The sequence below is a fragment of the Trametes versicolor genome (genome assembly GCF_000271585.1).
Source record: "Trametes versicolor FP-101664 SS1 unplaced genomic scaffold TRAVEscaffold_11, whole genome shotgun sequence".
In the NCBI taxonomy this organism is placed as follows: Eukaryota; Fungi; Basidiomycota; class Agaricomycetes; order Polyporales; family Polyporaceae; genus Trametes; species Trametes versicolor.
In genome coordinates, this window is record NW_007360331.1 from 1,717,183 (window position 1) to 1,739,580 (window position 22,398).

The following is a 22,398-nucleotide window of genomic DNA, read 5'->3' on the forward strand; positions in this document are numbered from 1 at the left end:
CCACGTCGGGTGTGGTATAGGTTCGTTCAGCGCATGTCCACTCCAAGGACACAATGCGAAGCGTCCGGTACGTGCCGGCCACGAGGTTGAGTACACCAGGGATGACCAGAGCGTCCTTTCCATCCATTACTAGGGAGAGCGAGATCAGGTGAGGAGACGCAAACACCGGGAGTATAGCCGTGATATTGTCGTGGAGATGCAAGGTGAGCGTTTGCAGGGCAAGGAACCCACGGAAGGCAAGGTCCCAGGACGCCTCCCAGTCAGGGCGCACGCCCAAACGAAGCTCAAGGAGTGCAGGAAGTTTGGAGAGCTTTCGCAGGAACTCTACTTCGGTGACGGGATGATAGAGAGGGTCGACGGACAAGGATCGAAGACGCCGCACTTGAACGATCTGCGCCCACATCGTTGAAGGTACCCATGATGCAGGGAATCTCCGGATGCTGAGTGCAAGAAGACCCGGCAGATCCTTCATTGTCCTCTCAAAACGAGAGTCCTCGAATGGCGCGGGGTGCCTGTCCTTGATCCTGCGAACGTACCTGAGATCGTTGGAACCATCGATGATCAGTCCCTTCAATCCCGGTGGTGCAAAGAAGGAAAGGTCTATTTGACAGAGGACGTACGTGTCCCATGTGTATTTTTTGAGATGAGGAAACAGAGAACCGCCGCTGTATACCGCACGGAGAGAGTTGAGAACATCGCGTGGGATGGGACGCGATGACAACCCCATTGTGTAGATGACGCGAACATAGGCAGCGTAAGTGTTTAGCCGCGCACAGTCAGGTGCTGATATCTCTTCTTTTAAACTCTGGCAATGGCAATCGGTGAACACAACACCTCAGATGAGTGATTAAAAGGAGAGCACTTACGATATCGTACTCTGCGGGGATACCATCATGATGGCTGAACGCCAACCTGGGAAGTCGAACGACAGAGACGGAAGAGAGGAGCATCAAAGCGGGCTCAACACCGTTAGGCAGAGCCCACCAGAGGGACCGGAGCGCAGGATCACAGAAAGCTTTGCTGACGCGAGCTGCTCGCGACAAGGCCCGCTGATTTTCTTGGTCCAGTAGGCTGACATATTTCCCTTCCCCTGGGACATCGATTCTAAGGTGCTGAAATATTTCGTGGAGGATGTCTGCTGTTGAAAGGATCGCATGAGGAGGCATCCTAGACGCTATGAGCTGTGAGACGAGAACTGGTGGGGGTCGTCCGTAGTGACAGCGGCGAGAACGCGCGGCCGGGGGGGGGTATAGAGGGGATGATCACTGCACAGATTTGGTCAGTGTATCTCACACGGGCCGCAGCACCCTGGCGGGTTACGCTTTGCAACTCGTGAATCCGGTAACCTCTTTAAGTCTTGGTACTAGGGCTTGAACCCACTTGATTGCACATCACCTGCATGGCCATATTTCAATCTCATAGCAAAGCAGCACAAGTACACGTAAGTCACGACGACATTCAGGACGGCCGCGGCGTTAGAAATCCCCGTCGATTGTCCCGAGCAACGGCCCGCCCCCGAGCAGAACGCCCGCGCGGCACGTTGTGCAGCTGGAAGACCGCGTCCAGAGCGCGCGTGCACCCTCTGTAGCGCTGCGTGTCATGGCACGACGGACAGATCCACGCCTTCGTCGTCGGCACGCGCAGCGCCGGAAAGAGCCTGCACAGAAACCGGCAGCAGCGCTGCGCGTGGCCCGCGCGCACCGCGCACACGCCGAATTCCTCCAGCGCGTGCGTGGACGCCCCCGGGAGCGCTCGGGCCTCCTCCTTCGTGAGCCCATCGAAGTCAACTCCACGGAGGTGCAACGTGCGGAGGGAGGGACAGTGTCGCGCGAACGCGAGCACGGTGTGATGCGTGAGCCGGGCGCCGAACGGCGCGGAGAGGAAGCTGAAGACGCGCAGCTGCGGCCAGCTCTGCGCGAGGCGGTCGAAGTCCGCGTCGCTCGCAGTGCAGACGAACAGTTCGCGGTAGGTATGCAGGGAGAACTCCTCGATCCCCGCCCGGTCCATGAGTCGCGCGAAGACCTCGTCAAAAGAAGGGATTGTGGACGGGTCCTCGGAGCTTTGGCCATAGCGTTCTTTTAGCGAGATGGAGCGGATATGGGGGTATGCGCGGGCGATGTGGTTGATGATGGCGGGCATGGCTGTTTGAGGGGCGCGGTCGAGCCTGATAGACAGCGTGTGCAGGCCCGGAGAGACAAATGGCTCAAGGACACCCTCGTGCGACCTACCACAGACGTCCAGCGTAAGCTTCTCGAGAGCGGAGAAGCCGGAGAGACTAGCTCGTGCGGTGGGGCCGTCGCGAAGGAGGTGCAACGACAATTCCTCTAGGACGGGTAGCGCCGAGAGGTGCTGGAGGAAAACTGGACTGGCGATGAGACAGGAGTGATCGAGGTTAAGCTTCCGCAGATGTTGAAGGCTGCCGACGCACGCCCACGACTCCCCCTCCCGCGCGTAGGGAATGTTGGGTGATCCTTGCACTTCCAGCTCGACTAGTTCACCAAGACGGGGAAGGGCCGTTTGGAAGATTTGGTCTACGGTGGCCCCCTCGAACTCGTCAGGATGAAGCCGGTGAAGCACCTGCCACAAATTGGGCACCGGTAGACCTATGTTTCGGCCCAGGCTGAGCTTGAGTGTCCGTACGGTTGGGGAGAGCAGCGGGAGGAGGCCAAGATGATCGGGCGCCTCCGAGTACCATGACAGTGCCCGCACGTTCGGGAAGAGTGGCCGTCCGTTGGTTTTGTAGCTCAAAAATACGTAGAAATCCGACGAAGTATGATAGCACGCAGAACCTTCGAAGATGATCCTGGTGTACGCTGCACGTCGGCACAGACACTCCCAATCCTTCGGATGCACGACAGTTGCAGCCGTATTCTGCTATATAGTGATCAACATTAGCTGGCGTTTCGCGAATTGGCAATGCAGCGATTCTACAACTCACCGCCATGTTGTAAAAGCGGTCAACCGCTCGCGATGCACCATAGATCGCGGCATAGAGTAGTCGCGAGGGAGATTCGGTCACGGGTATCTGAGTCACTGATAGCAGCGAAGTAGCCGCAAGAAACTGCAATACCGGCTCTACACCAGGGATCGCCCACCACAGCGACCTCATCGCAGGTTCGCGGAACGCCCTGCAGACGCACGCGGCACGGGCGAGCACCGCCCAATGTCCACCAGAGGTGCCCTCCGCCTCGGTATATGGCCGAAGATGAACGAAGATCTCTTCGATAATGTCGGGGACGAGGATAGCGGGGTGCGGTGGTTGGAGCATGATAGAGCACCAGTCAGAGCGATATTTAGCGCTGTGAGAAGATAAACCACATGAGCGTCATATAGCCGCTTCTGGGACCGTCGGACCGTTTGAGTATCAGAATCACCTGTCAGCACATAGGCTGTTTGACTGTCCTCTCGAGAAGAATGACGGTGTCCTGTCCGGACGGACTTGATCCTCTAGAGACGAGCCAACATTTGAGTATGGGTGGCAGTAGACCTTTCCGGGATCACTGAGAGGCCAGATATCAGGTTAATTGACAAGGACTAGACGTCTGTGCCCGTGCTACGCACGGGCTCCCCTTGTGAGTCTGAAGGGCGTACTTTTTACTCGACGTGCAATGGCAACCTGTCGGAGAGAGAACCTCGATCCCTATTGGAGCAAAACTTTGCGTAAGTCCCCCCGTAAAACGTGAGTCCCTCGTAACACGCGAATCCTCCGGTACTATGCGGGCTGCTTGAGCCCCCGCGCGCGAGGTCCGCACCGTGTGCAGGACCTGGCTTAACGCCCGGCCTACAGGATGCAGGCTTCCCCGTAGCCGTAAGACCGTCTCGTAGAACGCATCTCATCTGTAAGGTGTGAGACATACCCTTTTAGCGCATTAGGATCCGTAGTGAGAGTTGTAAGCCGGAAGAACGATAGGAGGAATAAGGGTAACGTTCCTAGTAAGACGCCCGTAGTTAACGTTGCAGGCTGGGAATATTATGGAAGCGCATCCAGATAAGATCTAGATTGTGTCCCACCTTCCGCCTCCTCGACGACAACCGCGCAACGGAACAGCGGATTTTTTCTTCTCACATATCTCTACCCAACGGTAAGACCCCGTGGGGAAGGTTGTGAGACTCAGCCTAACGGTAAGCCCAGGCCCGCGCAATGAGGCGCATCAAGTTTGTGTCACGACCTTGATTCACGTATAGATAATTCACGTATAGATAAGGCATGTATGTGCCGCTGTGCGGTTGTACAAGACTCGAGTTTTTACGCATAGAATAAACCCCAGCGAGGTATGATATAGAAAAGAGGAGAACAGATAGAGCTCGATCGAGATGCGGGAGGGCCCACACAGGACCCCCGCCTATGCTGCAAGAGGTCCGATAATAGTGCTGTACAAAATGACCTGTAAACAGGCCTTATGTCCGATAATCATGCGGTATATTGGGCCCTTATGGCTAGCTATGTCCGATAATATGTGCTGTATAATGGGCCTTAGGGCGCTGCAGGTCCGATCCGTTATGCTGACAAAAGAGGCAGCTGCCCGGCCGGCCTACCCGTATCTGCCGGCGGCTGTCGAGGAAGACTGAGCAGAATGGTACCCACTGGGCAGCACTGGGCTCGTATTTGGGGGTACGATCTCCATATGCTGGACAAAACGGTCCGCTGAGCTTGCTCCACGGTACGTCTACCCAGGAGACTAGACAAATCGAACCCTTATGCTGCACAAGGTCCGATCGTCATGCTGATAAAAACGACCGTCAAAATGGTATGTACCATTATCATGCTGTATATAATCCCGAAAAAGTATGCTGATAAATGTGGTCAAATCCGAGGGTTTTGCGATCGGACCTTTGGCGGCATAGGCGGGGGTCCTGCCCACACGTCGGATATGCGCTGAGTTTAGGGCAGGTCGCAACTCGGAGTCCTACTGCAGTGAAGCGCGGCGAGATCGAGGAGTCGGAGAACGTCCCATACTACGAGTCTACGACGTCGACTGTGTTCTACTCACATATGTTCTTTGGGGAGTCTAGATTGACTTGTGCTAGTGACAGTATAATATAGTCGTCACTAGGTGTACGTGACGAGCATCAGTTAGCGACCTGACTCGAATACGAAGGGCATGGGCCTAAGTACATCGACGCCAAAACCAATTTTGGGCTGGTGTTTTATACATAACGATCTACATGTACAGCTAGAGGAAAAGCGACTTGGACCTCCGAGACTGCGTTCCCGGCCAATACCCCGGGAACATGACCCCCGTCCTGAGGTTCTCACCCGTCAGCCCTCGGTAAACGTCCTTGTAGTCGAATTTCCTGTCCTCTTCCGTCGACGGCCGCCCAACGATTGGTTCCAGGTCGTCTTGGGTCATCAACGCGCAAACAGGCTGCATAGTGTCCGGGTCCCGCATGGCTAAGATGCGCTCCAGTCGCTCAACCGCGTCTGCATCGGGGAGCGGCCGCCCCTCGTCTGCCATGCAGCGCAGATATCCGCGCAGGTCGTGTACCGTTTGGGAGTAGGTCGAGTGCAGCGGTATACCCGTCGTGATGCCATCGGGATCGTCGACATCCCCGTGTAAAGTCGCCTCACAGCGCACAAAGCCCCACATGTTCTTGCCTGGGTTCTCGCGCTGGTGGCGGCGGTGGTCCCAGTCAAACCAGAACATCCAAGTCCGCCCGCCTTCCCCGCGCAACGTGTACGCCTGGCTGTGCGAGGGCACACCCACAACCGGCCGCTCGCCCCAGCACTGGTCTGGGCGGAGGGTCGCGGAAGAGAGCACTGTGTGTAGACACGTCTCCGCTGACATGTAGAATGGGAAGCCGTTCGCGGGCATGGCATAGGAGTTTGGGCCTGGGCGCGCATGTGTGAGGAACTCGAGGTTGCGGTACCACAATGCGGCGGACTCCCCGTAGCGGTACTCCTGGAACGCCAGCCGGAGGATCTCAGTGAGCGCCTGCACAACCTGAGCGGGAGTGCAGAGCGGCACGGAGACATAGATGGGCCTATCCGACGTCGCCTGGGTGGCGTGGTGGAATATGAACGAAGCCGGCCACGTTATCTCTTGGTTAGGGGTGAGGAGGGGTGGGCACATTAGACCCTCTAATTGACGAAATGCGGCGGAATGTTCGTGCAGAAGACTATGAAGGACATCGAAAGACTCAAAGCCGAGGTGCATAGCGTGCAGACGGCGGAGGGTAGGGGTGGATGCAATGAGAGCGGGTAGATGGCCGGGCTGGATGAGCTTGTTGCCACTGATAGAAAGCGCTTCTACTTCTGGGAATTGTCGTAGGACGGTCATCAGCTGGCGTAAGGACAGCTGGATACCTGACAGGTCGAGGAACGTGCTTGCGCGCAAATCCTGCAGGGCTTCAATGAGGTCGCCTAGCTGGGAATTAGGAATCTTCCGTCCACGAAAGGTGATTGAGAACACCTTGTCGGGGCTCAATATTGTCCACAAGCGCCACTCGTGTAGAAACCCCTCGTCGCTCGCCGCCATGCAACATTCCTTATCGCTTGAGGAGTCCATCGGCGAGCGATCTGGGGCGCCGTTCACGATCCGGTCGCGTTCCAGCATAGAGTGCTGCAGGCGTTCTACATCCCCAGCTATGGCATATGCCGGGAAGTTGTAACCATCGCGCGGGTACGGAGGATCCACGACGGACTCGAATGCGCGCTGTTCGGCGAGCATGCTCAGTATCACGCTGGTACGGCGGTAGAGCTCCTCAGTGCCTCCATCATATGGCGGGAGGATGGCCTTGCCAACCGCGAGGTGAGGCTGGTTTACTACAAATGCCTGCTCAAAGGTTGCGAGGTCGTCAGGATTAGCGAAGCCTAGATACAGCGATATGACAACGTCGAGAGGCATCTGATCCGGCAGATCCGGTGTGGCAGGGACCTTGACTTGCGCAGGCCCATTCCTGTTCGTCGCTGCGCCTGGCCAGATCGCGCATAGCGTGGACGCCGCGATGAGGGGATACCCTGCGAGGTCAACGAGGGCCCAGAACGTCTCCAGTACGTGTATGAAGTTTCTCATCACGCCCTCATCATCTGAGTTGTATAAGTACTTATTTTATGGAAGTTCAGCCAGGACTCATACCTGCTGCTGTACTCATCGTGATCGTCGCGGAAGAGTCGAGGTGTTGGAGGGGCCGTGCGATAAACGTGTGGGGCGTATATAGACGCAGATACTGATATGCTGAGAGTGTCTGTCGCCACATTGGTGATATCGATGACACAGATTCCCGCATTATGCGGGTTCGCCCGTACTAGATGATCCAATGAACTATGAGCAAGTGAACGAGGATGACGCCTCGAGCAGGACGTACATATGTCCCAGCACCCTTTGGTTGCATCTACCAATCCGTTCTGAAACGAATAGTTGCTCAGGTACGCTTGATACTCGAGATCTGTCGTCCACGCGACGGACAAGAGTGATACCGTGTAGGGACAGGGAATAGCAAGATTGAGGTGTTTTTCGTCGAAGCCGAGATGGTCGTCGAAGCTGCGGAGTTCATCCCGCACCAGCGCTGCATTCTCATCCACTCGGAGGAGTTGAAAGAATCGGTGCAGCGCACGGAGAGACAAGGTGTCGTGACAGTGCTGGTGGTAAAAAGCCCCTGCACACCGATAGTGCCCAGCCCTCCCCTTGCGAGTGGACATTCGGGCGATGAGGAAAACTTGAAAGCGAAGTCCCATGATGTTGACTTAAACCCTTAGCTGCTGCGTATGTATATCCTTGGCAGAGTAGTGGCTTTCTGATCGAGAACAGAGTACGCTGAGGGTGCACAAGGAAGAGATTTGGAGCGATGGTCAAGGACTAACGGGTACCACGCGTACACATAGCAGATCTGTTATCAATATATCAGTGGATCGTCACGTACTCTTCCTCACGCCGGTCTCCCGTGCGACATACCGGAGAAGACACGAGCACAAGGTCCCCGTGCCCTTGCATATCATGGGCGGCTCAAAGCTCCGAGCCCTTGGGGGCGTACGTCAGGAGACGTTCTGTACAGTAGAAATGTATAAAAAATACTCCTAACGATCGAGTTAACGACGATAAGTGCCGACGTAGGCCTCAAGATTCGGGCTTGAGTAGTACTGTGGAAGTACTTAGTGCCATGCTTAGTGCCAGTGCTTGCGGACAGAGGTGAAATGTTCCCTGCCAATGCCACCAAGTGTCGCCATCGTGAATATCTGTGGCCCATGCTCACCTATACCAAGAGCGCGCATTTAGCATAGAATATGGTCGGTCGCAGGCGGGCACTTTTGACGAGAAGGAAGGTGAGAGGTACAGAGAGAGACTGTGAACGGTAGGCGCAACACCCGGTGGCGGCTGTGAATTTGAAGGGCAAGCGGGACAAAATACTTCAATTTACCAATAGTCACAATCACAGCACGGGCAATTGGCACAGTGGTAGCGCGCACGCTTCGCATGCGTGAGGTCCAGGGTTCAATCCCCTGATTGTCCACTTTTATCACCGGTCCCCTGCGTGATCGTTTATGCGCAGAACACGATTCGCTTTTTGCTGCGAACCACCACCCACCGACATCCACTCTGGGCTACGCGCGATCTATTTTCTACCGCACAGTAACTCTGGCTGATCTGGAGCAAACTGTGGTTTCCGAGCTGGGAACTACTCTTTCAAGGAGGTGCCGGGAGCGCACAGCGCGCCGTCCTCGTTTCTCGACGTCCGACACAGATATCTTCCACCGATTCATAGTCAACTTCGTGTCCTCTACCATGGAGCAGGTCCCCGTGTCCCCGAAGCTCTTACAGACGCCGCCTCCCTGCGATGCGGCCGCGAAGAAAGCGAACCCAGGCTTGAAGAAAATCCCCCCATATTGGTATCCGTACACAACTATGGCGAAGGGCCGCTGGTTAGGGAGGGAGATCCTCGAGGTGGTTTCCACCGAATTCCGCGATCGGTCAATGGAGTTCTACGTGCGTCTTTCTCTTTCATTGCGTATATGTCGCGTCTCAATGTTGGATAAGCGGTCGGCTTTGAAAGCTCTTATGTACGCTATCCAGTGCCGGACGACGCAATATATGTCTACGTGCACCTCCGTCTTGTCCACTATGCCCATCAACCGTGCCGTCGCTTACGCCGCATTGAGCGCGACTGTCCCAGTCTATGTGAGCTGAGCCATTTCTTTATTCCGCAGAGATATGCGCTGCAATCTGGCGTTACGACGATCAACGGCAAAATTGCAAAACCTGACACGATCATCCGCAACGGCGATCGCATTGAGTGCGTCCTCTGAAAACAACTGTTTCCTCAGTACGTCCAGCTAATGCGTTACAGAAACATCTCACATCGACATGAACCACCTGTTACATCGACCCCGGTCCGCATCGTCCACCACGACAGGGAGAGAGAATTTATTGTGATAGACAAACCAGGATCGATTGTGAGTGCATACGAACTCTGAATGCCCGCTCGGTATTTGACCCTTTTCAAGCCCGTGCACGCAGCCGGCCGGTTCTTCAGAAATAGCCTAGTTGAGATACTCAAGAATGACTTTGGTTTCGAAAAGACCTACAGTACGTTCATCGGCAAAGGTGCATACGTGCGGTACTCATCCTTGCAGCGGTAAACAGGCTAGATAGGCTCACCTCCGGCTTGATGATCTTGCCGCTAAACGCGAAGCTGGCGAATACTGTGACGCAAGAGTTCATGAACGGGCAGGTGAGAAAGGAATACGTCGCGCGGTGCAACGGCAAATTCCCAGAGTACGCTCTTTTTCGTTCAGTCTATATCCCGACGCTCTTACACACCACTACAGGGAGGAGGTCATATGTGAAGAGCCACTCTTGACTGTCGACAGGCAGATGGGGCTTAACGTTGTGCACCCGGAAGGAAAGGTATGTTACGCGTGCATATCGTGATTCTCGATTACCTGACTCGGTCCAGCACGCCAAAACCATATTCAAAAGGATACGATACGACGCAAACACGGACACTAGCGTCCTCCACTGTCGTCCCATGACAGGCAGATGTATGTCACGACAAAAGTGTCCCACACAGCAGCTGATAACAGTGTCCCCATAGCTCATCAGATTCGCGTCCACCTTCAATACCTCGGCCACCCAATCGCGAACGACCCGATATACTCTGACCCTAGAATTTGGGTAGGTATACATACCTCTGTTCGCATGTATGCGGCCTAATTTGCCTCCGTCGCCACAGGGAGAGAACCTAGGGAAGGGAGGAATTGACCTCACCCCGAGCGAGGAGCGGTCCGCGCCACAGGCCCCGGGGCATTTCCAGTTCGACGCGGCGACTAATCCTGAGTCCTTACACAAGGGAGAGGCCGCCGCCGCCGCTTCATCATCTGCCGCCGAACCCAGCGGAGAGGCGGCGGTGGCGGGCCCGAAACTACTCCCGCGCGAGACCGGCCACGACATCGGGATGGGCTCACCCGTCCCGCTCTCTGCGGAGGTGGTGGGCATCATCACGCGGCTGCGCAACATGAAGGTCAGCGCGCTCCCCTTTGGCTGCGTAGCCCATAACTTCACCATGCTAATGGATCGCAGGATGAGGCTGAAGACTGGGGCCGCTGGCGGGACGTCGTGTTCCGCGCGAAGGGCAAGCTGGTCCCGCATGGGTTCGACATCCCCCTCCCGCCGCAGAACCAACGTAAGCGCGGTGGCGCCGCCTTTGCCGCACTCTCGATCGCGTCGACGCCCCCTCCCGATGCCGCAGATGCCCCGACAACAGGGATGGATGCGGCCGCTGCTCCAACGACAGACACTGACGACGAACCTCCTCGGACGGACCAGATCACGCTCGAAGACGTGGCGAAGTTCGCCAACAGCACGCCTCCCATGTCCGAGACGCCGACGCCGACGCCGCTCGCTGACACTCCTGCGGCGTCGGAGCTGACCTCTTCAGCTGCAGAACAAACGCCTTTGTCAGTGTTCGCAGCGTCCGAGCCCATCGTCACAGAGACGCCGATCGGGGACGCCGAGGGCATGCATTACTGCCCCGAGTGCTTCGTCCCGCTGCACCCGGACCCAAAGCCGGAAACGCTGTACATCTTCCTGCACGCGCTGCGGTATACGACGAGCCTTGGGTGCTTCGAGACCGGGATGCCGGAGTGGGCGGCGGAGGGGTGGGAGTGGGAGCGCTGAGGCGAACAACATCCTAGGTTTCGTATGTGCGTCTTCCCCTGGAGCACGCCGTTCAATCCCCATCTCATCGAGAAGCAGGGCCACAGTATCAATATCTTCAATACTGCGCTGTTCGACTTCATAGACAGAAGCTTATTGCACTGCACTGCCTACCTCGGGCTCGCAACCCAGGATGAAGCTCATTTCGCAGACCCTCTACTGCAGGATGTGCCCTTAGGTGGCGGTTGACTGACAGCGTGTTCTGATGTTTGATGCATCCTTACCTTGTGGCGAGATTTCGCGCTGTGGCATCGCAAGAGGCATAGCCCCTGCAGAGTCTATCCTGACATCTATCCAAACAGTGTTCTTTAGGGTTTTTTTTGCGACGCCGCTAGTGATCATGAGCATAAGGCGCAGCGTATCTATAACCCTGCTTGCCTCAGGTGTCTCGCTAGTGCGTCTTCCTCGACGGTGCCTTGGTAATTCACGCCTTTCTCTCTGCCACAGCCCAGGCGATGTTCTCTCGTGGACCGGTTATGTTCTTGGTCTTCTTGGCCGCCAATCTCGTCGACACAATCCCTCCTACTCTGGCACTGTCATATATCCCACTTCCCCTCGCACAGCACAGGCAAGACAGCGGTGATCTGTCCCTCCCCACTATCCATCCTCCCCATTCCTCATCATCGGCTACACTCTTAAACCGTCGTATAAACTGCCGAGCCCCCCTGCACGAATCGCGAGGATATCAGTGCGGAGTCCTATATGTCCCTCTAGACTGGCAGAACCCGACGCTGGGCCGTGGACGCATATACTATGCCAAATACCCGGCCTCTCCAGGCGTTGTGCGCAAGGGTACAATCTTCATCGACACAGGTGTGTAGTCTGGCGAGGCCACCGGCGTGCGCCCGAGCTCATGTCGTTTTCGCAGGCGTTCCCGTTGCCAGCTCTCGGATATGGAACCCGCAAACATGGCTCGATAGGCGAGGCAGTGCCGTGCACGACTTCACCCACGGCGAATACGATATCGTCGTATGGGACGCACGCGGGAAGGGTAAGGACAACCTCACCATGTTCGTCGTCTCCCCTGTATCATATGCTCGATGTCTAGCTCACGCGTGCAACCAGCCCGGGCCCCGTACGCTGCTTCAAAGACGACATAGAGAGAGACGATTACAGGCGGAAGTGGGACGTGGAATGGGCGGAACAGGCGCTGCAAAGCTCCGATCACATTGCCGAGTACAAACAGGGCATCGAGGAGGTCCGCAAGTGGCACTTCGGACAGTCCAAACTCGTCGAGCACTGTTTGACCCAGCCGGGCGCTGAGATGCTAGCGCATGTGGGGACAGCAGCCACAACACGCGATCTGCTCGCGATGGCCGACGCGTTCGACGGTCCTGGAAGCCCGGTCAACTTCTGGGGCATGTCGTATGGGACACTTGTTGGCGCCCACTTGCTGCGAAGTGCGTACATTCCTGTCTTGTCGTATCTGGGCAATACTAACGCATATTCACAGTGTTTCCTGAGGTATGCAATGCGTCAGATGCAAATACCATCGAAGCTGATGCTTCTGCTTTAGCGTGCAGGCAGGGTCATTCTTGATGATGCAATGGATCCAGCGGCCTTCGCTCAGCAGCCATCATATGACGTCAGTTGTTACCCTATTCATAGCGCGAGAGTACGCACTCATGAAGTACAACGCGTAGATGTGGCGTCAAGACATAGAACAGGCACACAGGTCCTTCACCAGACTTGCAGCCCATTGCGCTGGGTATGATCCGCATGGCTGTCAAACCGTCAACAACAACAGCTCAGAAAGCGAATCTGTAATGCAATACTTACGTATGAGTATAGCGGTGCGTCTATGAGGACCCGCAGTGCGCGGGACAACAATCCGATAACTAATTTCGCCTTGCATAGCTCACTCGGGCATCACTTTTGCAAAACATGCAAGTTTGATACCGCTGTCAGTGTTCTGCGCCATCTAATCAAACTCCCCTTGCAGAGACACATATCAAGCAGACATAACAAACACAAACCTGAGATACATGTTCGAGGGGATAGCGCGTCACAACGACCACCAAGCTAAGCTGCCAAACATCACCGACGTCGCCACCTTCCTCGCCATGGTTTCCTCGTATACCGACGAATCTCTGGGGCTCGGTGTTACGCCCTTAGTTTGTGGCGACAAGCTGCTAGATCACAATGCCACGGCAACACAACAGAACACCAATGATCTTGTACAGTCGCTTGCCCGCGACAGGGCTCGGGCTCCGGCGCTCGGTGAGTTTCCTTATCTCGGTGTACGTTTCTGTTCGCAGCCCTCAAATATACTGCTTCAGCAAGCGATGCTTTCCCCGCGCTGCATTACCTGTGTCACCTGTGGCCGGTGCGAGCGGCAGAGCGATACTCCGGAACAAACGATACCGCCGCCCTTCATGTACCTCGCCCTGGTCCCGCCCGACCTCATCTCCAGATCGTCAGCCACGAAGGTCCTCTCACGAGTTTCCGAGTTTGGGTGCCGCCGGGACACTGGGGTTCCGCGGAGTTCACCGGTGCAACCTTCGTGTTCCAGTCCGGCTTTGGCGTACGTAGTACTCCAAATGCACCGTGTCTCTGCCGCACGCGACTGACCGTCTTGGCTTTGGAAAATACAGATTCCCATGCTTTCACACTCACAATGCATGACAGACGGCATCGCGGATTACCTTCGGAATGGGACGGTAAGTCCTTCGCTTGCTCTCTCGTCCCATTCGTGCCACATGGACGGTTCGAGTTGCTGATGCACGCTTATCTGTCATGTTCATAGGCTCCTCTCGACGGGTGGTGCGATGGGGGCGACCGCCGTTCGGAAATATCTGCGGGCATGGTTTCCCGCTACGATGAAGATATGGCCGCGTCCAGCACCTGGCGCCGCTTCTTCGCTGGAAAATCTGCGTTGGCGCTTTTGATCCTGTCTGTGCTTGGGACGGCCGTGTTGGCATTCAAAGTATGGCGCAGCTTCTCACACGACCGCAAAGGCGCGGTCGAAGCGGTGCTGGGTAAGGTTTGGACGACGCAGAGCAATACTTTGGATGTTCATCCTGTTGGAGGCGAGTCGGTGATTCCTGAGAAGTTCTGATTTTGCCAGACTGGCCTCCCTACTCCCTCGTCTTGTATTTATGACATCTATAGTGTACATTCGCCACTGCTGAAGGTCTCACCCAGGACGTAAAGACCTTGGTTTTCGATGGTATGTAGTACTGTCCGCAGCGCTTCGTTCCGCTGCATCCAGACCCGATGCCCGAGACGCTATACATTTTCCCCCGCGCGCTGCGGTATACGAACAACCTTGGGTGCTTCGAGGCCGGGATGCCGGAGTGGGCGGCGGAGGGGTGGGAGTGGATGCGCTGAGGCGACCACGTCCCACCGGGACTCGTAAGTTCACCGTCATCAGGACTACGCTGTTCCGTCCCCATCTAATTAAGATACAGAAATACCGTATCGACATGCTCCATTCTGCGCTTTTCGACTCGCTAGACAGGAGCCTATTACACTGCAATGCTCGCTGCCCTGGACTCAATTACGACATAGGGCGATTATTCAAGTAGCCCTCCTACTGCGATCTGCGTCCTTAGGTGTTGGTTGACTGTTGATGACAGCGTGTATTTTCAATGCAGCAACCTATGTCAGGGCCCCGCCCTGCGGTCTCTGCAAGAGGCACAGCTTCTGGACATATTCTGTACACTCACGAACAACACCGGTGCATTGACCGCAGTGCCAGAAGATATTATTAGGCCTGTCTTATATTCCCCAATCGCCACAGGTGCTGCATTCTATATTTCCCTCACGACCATTCCCCATAACTGATCCTCAGCTCTTTCTGCCCAAGCCAGGCTATGTCTTCATTCCGACTGGTGGTGGTCTGCACCCTAGGCCTGTTGGCCGCGAGTCTCTTAGACATACCTACTGCACTGGCATCGTCGCAAGACCCTCTCTTGGCCCAATTCACTCAAGACGGGGGCAATATGGTTCAGCCCGCTTTCCACCATCCTTCTCACTCATCGCCAATCGGTGCTACGAGTCCGGCCGCACCCCCACCGTCGCAGCCTACGCCCCAGCCTAAACCCCAGTCACAGGTGCGCCCAGAGCCGCACAATCAGTCTCCGGCACCTGCTCACCATCAGGCGCACCAGAAGGGTCAGCCCCAAGGGGAGCCCCTTGAGGCCTCGCCGACCCCGGCCCAGCCACAGAGTGGACCGCCTTATGTGTATGATCCGAGTGTGACGTACCCGGACCCAAGCGTACAGGCGTGGGCGTTCTACTACGCAAATGGTGGCATGGATCCCGCTGGCGCGGTCTACTTCTTCTCGGTCCCAGGCGTAACGGATCGCCCTCCCGTTTCCGACCATCCTGCGCCGGTACCTCATGCGGTGAGTCTTGCCAGTGCCTCCATTCGCTTCCCTGCGTATCTAGGTTTAATAGCGCCCGACCGCTAACCTCTATCGATTGTGCGTACCAGCTGCCCACCAGACGGAAAGGGTTGAGCGTATTTGGCGACGACGACGAGGGCGACGAAGATGACGAAGATGACGGACTCACTCTTATGCATCATGCCCCACGCAAACCCCAACGCGACTCCCCCGCTAACCAGCATCCTTGGGAGGACACAGAGATCGAACGGTTGGCGAGTCTGCTGAGACTCGCGATCGTTATGGTGATCGGCATGGCCCTATTAGCATTCAAAGTACGGTACAACCTATTACGCCCACGCAAAGGCGACGGAGACGTAGCACTAGATGGAGCTCGCGCGGCCCAAAACAACGTAAATAAGGAAGAGGACTCGACGGTTATACAGAAGTGCTAACGATCGCCTCTTCCCTTGTCCTGTATCTATGTATATCTACCCATGTACATAGATGCGCAAAGGCGAGTGCTTGAACCAAGATATAACCTTTTCTACAGGCTCCGTAAGTTGTGGGCATCGAGTCACTGGTCGTGGGAGGTGATCAGCGTCGCGTGTCGATGCCTTGAAAACGACGAGGTATGAAAACGACGAGGTATGAATCCCATGTGGAGGATGCGACGAGTTGAACTTTTTGGAGAGGTACGTGAGAACGCCCGGTCGTCGACTCGTATAGTACAAGCAATAATGCATAGATCGTGGATCCCCGGTCCACTAGTCCGTCCGGCTCTCCGCCTCCTTTTCCTTCGGCCATAGATTCCGCGGGAGGTGTGTCGACACGGTAAAGAGCACGAGCGCGAGCGCGATCATGATAGGGTACACGCCGTAGCCCCCCAGCCAGTTCCGCTGCAGGGAGACCGCGAAGAGCGAGGTGGATGCCACGGGGCCGAGCGCGCGCACGACGGACGCAATGAACTGCGCGATGCCGTTCGTCGCGCCCAACGCGCGGTTGTTCGCCGCCGAGGACGTGATGAAGATGAAGATCGAGCCTATCAGGCCAATGTGTCAGGTTTCGAGCTGAAGCCCACGAGGTGAGGGCGCAGCGAGGTCACGTACCGAACGCAAGGTCCATAACAACGAGCAGCATCTGCTGCAGGAGCACGAGCGCCCAGATGACGGGGGTGATTCCGTGCGCCTTCGCATACAGGCTCATCACGGGGAAGAGCGCGTACAGCGGGAAGAACGCGAGCAGGCCCTGCTGGAAAAGCCGCTTGGGCCCATAGCGGTCCATGAGCCGCGCGAAGAGCAGCGCCTGGAAGCAGCCGTTGAGCAGCCCGAACGTGCCGATGATGACGCCAATCGTGGGCGGGGCGAGCCCGAGCCCGCCGAGCGGGATGGGCGTGGCGAGGAAGAGGGGGAGCAGCGCGAAGAACGCGATGTCGAGCACCGCGACGACGGCGTAGTTCGCGATCGAGATGACCACGCGCCGCGTGAGCACCTTGCGCAGGGGCGGGGGCGCGTCGTCGTGTGCGGAGCTGGTAGGGGCCGTGTCGTCCGTTGTGGCGGGATCGCGACGGGCCCGCTTGTGGACGGTCTGTGAAGTACGGTGAGCACTTGCATGCCACTGTACGACGAGTTAAATCACCTCTTTCAAGAAAATCGCGGTGATCACGAACGTGAACGCCGAGAACGCCGCAGACGCCGCGCACGGCAAGAAGTACGGGTACTTGCGCCAGAACGGGTGGGTGAACACGCCTGGCCACCGGTCGTGCGGCCGTGCCAGTTGGCCTCCAATAAGCGGCCTACGACGAAAATCAGATCTCGAGCAGGAGTTCATATTGGAGATGTGCGTACCCCATAGTTGAGCCAGCGGACCACGCAACAGGGAGCATGGCAAAGCCGTGAGAGATATTCGTCTCATCCGTGATTTCTGTTACAGAACGCATGTGTCAGAACGGCCAAGTACTAATCGCTGATTTACGGCGAGAGCCCCTTACCTGCCATCATGCTCTTCATTACGCCCGTGTTGCCGTTGAGCATTCCTACAAGGCTACGGCTGCAGGATGGTCAGCATTCGGGAGGGAACCACTGTGGGTAGCTAAACAAACCTGACAACAAGGCCCCAGAACGTCTTCGAGAGACCGAACGAGATCATGGATAAGAAGAGTCCTGCGACGCCCACGAGCAGCACGGGCTTCCGGCCTATGTGGTCCGAAAGCCGCGACCACTGGAATACAAACAACGCCTCCATGGCGAAGAATATCGATTCCTAGAAACAAGCACAACTTCGTGTCAGCGTCGTTATCCCCCTCAGCGTCGCTGCGAACTTACGATCATCCCGGCATAGTACCCGACCTTCCTCTCGTCCCCACCCGTAATATCGAGGTCGGTAATGAGCTGCAACGCATGATGGTCCGTGAGCCTCCGCAGAAAACTATCAAAAACAACACATACCTGGTTGATAAACGGGTATATGCAGAGCGCCGTAATGGGCTCCGCCAGTCCCAGCAGCATCAGAATGGAGATTTGCCCCTTAGGCAGAGGCGTCGGCGTTTTCGCCCCCACTCCATCCCCGCTCCCCTGGCTCTCCGCCGCAAGCAGGAGCGGGGTCGTCTCTTCGAGCACATCCTCCACAGGCCGCGAAGCGTTCATCGTTGTCGGCGTACGTGAACAACCACCGTTTGCGTAAACAGAAGACCCGGGACCGAGAGCTGCAGACACTTTTGCAAGGCACGGCGATCCACGGACTCGGTAGATCGCAGCATCAATATATATGCCCCCGATGCCCCGGCGTCGGCGATCGAGTTCGTTGCTCGCAAATTGCGATGACTGTTTATCTCGAGTCTATGACTCGAGCTCCGAAAGCTGACGCTCGTGGGAGCAGTGCGGGAGCTCGTTTTACCGCATGAATTGAATGAAGTCTAGGACATCGTGAAAAAAAAAGTCGTCAGGAACGAGATGGGGAGATGGTGAGCGAGTGTAGGGGAGACGTGCGGTGGTGGTCTGGAATCTGGACGGAAAAAGTTTGTTCGCTGGCGTCTATTACTGTCGCCCATGGAATGGCAAAACTGGACAATCAGGGGATTGAACCCTGGACCTCACGCATGCGAAGCGTGCGCGCTACCACTGTGCCAATTGCCCATGAAAACGGCTTTCTCGGCGTCCATAGCTCGCGCCCACGCACAACTAAGATATTTGTTGGGTAGTAAATCACACGGCCAGAGAGAAGTAGCGATGTGTACAACATTCAAACATGCTGGAATACAATAACAAAAGATACTGAAACACATCAAAGAAGGAGCACGTCGGCCTCCAAAACGTCAAACCGTCCACCCGTGAAACCCCTCTTCCTCATGAAGCTCTCCCCAACGAACCCCTGCGCGGTCTGCCTCCGCATCCGCGCCGCCGCCGTCGCAGCGCGCCGGTGCTTCCCCAGTCCATGCGGAATAGCCTGGTGCCCGCGGTTGGCGACCTCGAGGTCGGCGCTCGGCTTCTCCTCGAACTGCCAGGGGTCATAGCGGCGGCGCAAGGGCTGCACGAACGCGTCCGGCTCAGCCTTCTCCTCGTCCTCTCCTCCTTCGAGTATGGCCAGAGTGTCATTTTCCCAATCCAGAGGCTGGGAGTCCGCCTTGTACTTCGCGGCGGCCTTGCGTGGCTTGCCACGGAGCCGCTTCACGGTGTCCCCGAGCTCCCAAAAGGCGGCGATCGTACGCGCGTCAAACGCAAACGCACTCGGACTCGCGGGCGCAGTGGAGCGCCTGAAGCGGGGCGAATCTACCAAGTCCGATGCCTCGGGAGGCCCGGGAGGGAGGATGAGCAGACGCGAACGCGGCCGCTCTACTAGTGCGATCCGCGTACGAGCGGAAGTGAGGTGTGGCATATCTTGAACTAGGTTCCCAGCAGTAGCTATGTGTTCCCCGGAAGCAAGGATAGGACTCTCCACCACCTCAGAGTAGAGCGAGGCCGGTGGCGTCATAGCATGGACAGAGACAGACGCATGATGCATGGCGGGTACCACAGCAGTGTCTGAGACCAAGAGGGTGTCGTCTTTCGCGAACAACACGTCGACACTACCTGACAGAGGGGAAATCGCAAGGAGGTCCGGTGACGTGCAAGGCGTGTTCGGCACAGGCGTCTCCTGTTCTCCAGCATAAGGTCCAGGCGCACTGATCAGCGGAGCAGCAGAGACGGCCAAGTCCCCAGTAGAAAGCGCCTCAGTTCCAGTTCCAGCCTGAGAAGCTACAGCATTGCCCAGACCAAGTACCTCAGGGCGCGCAGAAGCAGAAGATCCAGACCCAGCGAGAGACACAGACATGTTGTGCGACAGAGACTGTAGGATGCGTGTGCGCAGGTCCAAAAGAGCCGCAGGCGCCGCCGGAGCCCTGCTTCGTTCCTGGAGAGACGGCGCAGTTCCGAGCTGTTGAATGCGAGTGCGCGCTTCCGCCGTGCCTAGCATGGAGCGGGCATGCGGTGGGACGTACGTGGATGATAAGGCTTCCTGGTCTGCGGGAGCGCCACCTGAGTGCGTTCTGGAGACCGCGGGCGCGGCGCTCGCGAGGTGATCTTGCTGAGTGAAAGCCGCTTCCTTAGAATGGCGGCGCTCGGCGAACAGCAACACCTCGTCGTCGCCGGAGTTGTCACTGTCGCTAACGTCTCCATTAACGCACAGGTCGCTAGCCAGCGATCCATCGCTATCAGAGTTGTAGCCCGAGCTCGAATCGTCGTCGTCGGACTCGACAGATCGCCATGCTCGCATCGCCTTGTCGTCCATTCCGCCGCATACATCTCCGCCGAACGTAGCAGGACGAGGATGGATAGTGTTGACAGGAGGACGGCTTGTACTGGGGGTCGACCAGAAGGTGTCCTCTGCGCTGACCCGTACGCCCCCGGAAAGACCTCGCTGGGGGCGAACGACATCCGTGCGTTCGCCCGCCCGATCCGCCATGTCGCGCAGCTGCGCGCGTGCAGTGACGGAGAGCATGCTCGGGCCCATGGAGGGTTGTCGTGGGACGAAGGCAGCGGGCATCGGCGGAGGCGTCGCGGCGAACTCCGCGTTCAACACGTTGTCGCGGTTGCCAGCAAGCATACCTGTCCTCCAGTTGTCCGCCTCCGACGTGTGCCGTGTTCGCCAGGACGTCGTCCGCCCCGAGGCCGTGGGCGTCGCCTGTGAAGTTTCGTCCTGAGGCGCGACCGCAGCTGGAGCTTTGTACAGGGGTATGGGAGCAATGCGACAGGCGAGGAGGGGATGATCGAACTGTTCCGGTGCAACGGGGAGTCCCGGAGAAGCTGACGAAGACGAACTTGTGGATGAGGATCTTCTTCTTACTCCACTAGCGACTGCCGTACACAGCTGCTCGGAAACAACGCGGGGCCGGGGAGAGGGTGCAGGCGGTGGCTTCGCGGCTACCGCTGCGTAGCTCAGAGGCGTCGACGAATGAATCCGGCGGATAGCCGGAGGAGCTGGAGCGCTGGGCTGCTCGGAGGAAGCCCTCTGGCGCTGTATTGTGTGCTGGTTTTGGTCGACCGCTGCTGTGTTTGTGAACGGCAACATCTGTGACGTGCTTCTGTTCCGTTCCAGGAGCACCATGCTGGTCATATGGGCGCCTCCCCCGCTACGACTGCGTCCTACTTCGTACACGGGTCGCCTGGTCTGTATATCGCTCCTTAGGGGCGGGTTATGCTGTGCGTCGATGATGTCGCGCTGCAGCATATTAGCACCCACAAGGGGGACCAGAGATCCCACAGTACGTAGTCTCCGAGGTACAGGGTTCCGCAAACGAGACTGGGTACTGTCATTCGTACGTTATGAGACACGGCGCAAGCTAGACACATAGAGATATCTCACCTGCTCTCGGAGAAGACATCAACGGCGTCAGCAACGACACGGTCAAGACGACGGCGCTCATCACGCGCTGTTGCGCCCTCGGCCGCGTGAACCTGCAGCTGGGAGACAGCGTATTCGACACCAGCACTTGTAAGAGCGATTTGCTGGCCTGGTATCCCGAGCCGCGAGACCAGGACCTGCGAAGAACTATTAATTCACGACCGTACGATGACAGAGATGAGTGAGGTGCATACGCTGGAAGCACGGCGGGAGCGTAAACCAGGAGGCTTCGTAGCACTCATTTCTGAGTCCCCGTGGATGTGGGCCACAGAGTCGGGTGATATGAACGAGATTGTTGTATCGACGCAGTCGTCGGATAAAGCCAAATCTGGGACAGCCATATCTTCTGGCAAAGGGAGGGGCGTATAATCTTCACGCTGGTCGCCAGAGACGAAAGCTCCAATGAGCGTTACGTCGGCAAGCAAAGGCGTGGAATGAGGAGAAGACGAGGGGCTACTTTGTGGCGTACTCTGCATGCGTCCGGGAGAACCAGAGAACCATTCGCAGGGAGCGCCGTCATGAGGTTCCACGTCGGAGTCTTCGAACTCGGTTTGCTCCACGATATCGCTCAGCGAGCGAGACCTCTGCAGTTCGCCTGAGAGTGGGATAGAGCTTTCGACCTCCTCTTCGTCGTACCATGGTAGAAGAAGCTGGGACACGAAGTCGGTCGTAGATGGAGAGACCGGGACTGAACTGGAAGACGACAGGCTAGGGGATGATAACAGCATATCAGATGTAGGCAGAGGGACTTGTACGTCGCTATATGGAGATTTGTATGGCTGTCTGCAAACAATTAGACACCGTGAGTCTGTTGCGTTGGCACTACGGCCCTGGGCTTCCAGAAGAGGGATGTTGGCGGGCTGCTGGGATGACAAGACGCGCTTCGCGTATAGTTGCACCAAGGCTGACCGGGTTGCCCAGAGAACAAGAGGGATAAGCAAGACGAGAAGTTCGAGTAGCTGCCAGAACGAGGGAAAGGCGACCCTGAGGAGTAGGTGATGGATAGTCGTCGTGAAAGCTTCAAAGAAAGGATGCGATGTGTG

The 22,398-nt window shown here is 56.9% G+C and overlaps 8 protein-coding genes and 2 non-coding genes across 10 annotated transcripts; 4 read left to right on the top strand and 6 right to left on the bottom strand.

Moving 5' to 3' along the window:
- Positions 1-1,597: 1,597 nt before the first annotated feature.
- Positions 1,598-3,420, bottom strand: TRAVEDRAFT_66756 (uncharacterized protein; the record flags this gene model as incomplete). Its single annotated transcript, XM_008044965.1, has 4 exons — positions 3,375-3,420; positions 2,939-3,299; positions 1,702-2,871; positions 1,598-1,657 (listed from the first exon to the last, which is right to left on the bottom strand). Exons 2-4 carry the CDS (start codon positions 3,266-3,268, stop codon positions 1,598-1,600), a joined length of 1,560 nt encoding a protein of 519 aa, XP_008043156.1. The 5' UTR covers positions 3,269-3,299; positions 3,375-3,420.
- A 1,754-nt stretch (positions 3,421-5,174) lies between these two features.
- Positions 5,175-7,092, bottom strand: TRAVEDRAFT_23430 (uncharacterized protein; the record flags this gene model as incomplete). The annotated part of the gene is made up of 2 exons (XM_008044387.1): positions 5,175-7,027; positions 7,077-7,092. 2 exons carry the CDS (start codon positions 7,090-7,092, stop codon positions 5,175-5,177), a joined length of 1,869 nt encoding a protein of 622 aa, XP_008042578.1.
- Positions 7,093-7,327: 235 nt separating this feature from the next.
- TRAVEDRAFT_102023 (uncharacterized protein) lies at positions 7,328-7,675 on the bottom strand (the record flags this gene model as incomplete). The annotated part of the gene is made up of 1 exon (XM_008044966.1): positions 7,328-7,675. A coding segment is annotated over one exon (348 nt), but the record flags the coding sequence as incomplete, so codon positions are not given.
- A 701-nt stretch (positions 7,676-8,376) lies between these two features.
- Positions 8,377-8,448, top strand: TRAVEDRAFT_t177. The gene has a single exon. It is a non-coding gene; the product is annotated as a tRNA-Ala (tRNA).
- Positions 8,449-8,544: 96 nt separating this feature from the next.
- On the top strand, positions 8,545-11,111 carry TRAVEDRAFT_173537 (pseudouridine synthase; the record flags this gene model as incomplete). Its single annotated transcript, XM_008044967.1, has 10 exons — positions 8,545-8,921; positions 9,143-9,228; positions 9,283-9,388; positions 9,440-9,521; positions 9,569-9,710; positions 9,764-9,842; positions 9,892-9,976; positions 10,030-10,109; positions 10,168-10,455; positions 10,515-11,111. Exons 1-10 carry the CDS (start codon positions 8,721-8,723, stop codon positions 11,109-11,111), a joined length of 1,746 nt encoding a protein of 581 aa, XP_008043158.1. The 5' UTR covers positions 8,545-8,720.
- Positions 11,112-11,605: 494 nt separating this feature from the next.
- Positions 11,606-12,793, top strand: TRAVEDRAFT_52037 (uncharacterized protein; the record flags this gene model as incomplete). Its single annotated transcript, XM_008044615.1, has 5 exons — positions 11,606-11,963; positions 12,019-12,160; positions 12,216-12,550; positions 12,604-12,614; positions 12,674-12,793. 5 exons carry the CDS (start codon positions 11,606-11,608, stop codon positions 12,791-12,793), a joined length of 966 nt encoding a protein of 321 aa, XP_008042806.1.
- Positions 12,794-13,135: 342 nt separating this feature from the next.
- Positions 13,136-14,208, top strand: TRAVEDRAFT_52038 (uncharacterized protein; the record flags this gene model as incomplete). Its single annotated transcript, XM_008044616.1, has 4 exons — positions 13,136-13,370; positions 13,430-13,674; positions 13,745-13,810; positions 13,897-14,208. 4 exons carry the CDS (start codon positions 13,136-13,138, stop codon positions 14,206-14,208), a joined length of 858 nt encoding a protein of 285 aa, XP_008042807.1.
- A 1,662-nt stretch (positions 14,209-15,870) lies between these two features.
- TRAVEDRAFT_173539 (MFS general substrate transporter) lies at positions 15,871-18,376 on the bottom strand. Its single transcript, XM_008044968.1, has 8 exons — positions 17,926-18,376; positions 17,803-17,868; positions 17,580-17,740; positions 17,469-17,527; positions 17,326-17,401; positions 17,117-17,273; positions 16,588-17,065; positions 15,871-16,520 (listed from the first exon to the last, which is right to left on the bottom strand). The coding sequence occupies exons 1-8, from the start codon at positions 18,121-18,123 to the stop codon at positions 16,246-16,248; spliced, it is 1,470 nt and encodes a 489-aa protein (XP_008043159.1). The 5' UTR covers positions 18,124-18,376; the 3' UTR covers positions 15,871-16,245.
- A 164-nt stretch (positions 18,377-18,540) lies between these two features.
- On the bottom strand, positions 18,541-18,612 carry TRAVEDRAFT_t188. The gene has a single exon. It is a non-coding gene; the product is annotated as a tRNA-Ala (tRNA).
- Positions 18,613-18,760: 148 nt separating this feature from the next.
- On the bottom strand, positions 18,761-22,083 carry TRAVEDRAFT_52041 (uncharacterized protein; the record flags this gene model as incomplete). The annotated part of the gene is made up of 5 exons (XM_008044617.1): positions 18,761-20,757; positions 20,818-21,172; positions 21,236-21,260; positions 21,317-21,492; positions 21,550-22,083. The coding sequence occupies 5 exons, from the start codon at positions 22,081-22,083 to the stop codon at positions 18,761-18,763; spliced, it is 3,087 nt and encodes a 1,028-aa protein (XP_008042808.1).
- Positions 22,084-22,398: the final 315 nt, after the last annotated feature.

Excerpts from the sequence above, each read along its gene's own strand:
- TRAVEDRAFT_173539 (XM_008044968.1), bottom strand. The coding sequence starts at position 18,123 with ATGAACGCTTCGCGGCCTGTGGAGGATGTGCTCGAAGAGACGACCCCG. Across the intron at positions 17,741-17,802 it reads GGTACTATGCCGGGATGATC|GAATCGATATTCTTCGCCAT; the intron begins GTAAGTTCGCAG and ends GCTTGTTTCTAG. Across the intron at positions 17,528-17,579 it reads TTCTGGGGCCTTGTTGTCAG|CCGTAGCCTTGTAGGAATGC; the intron begins GTTTGTTTAGCT and ends ACCATCCTGCAG.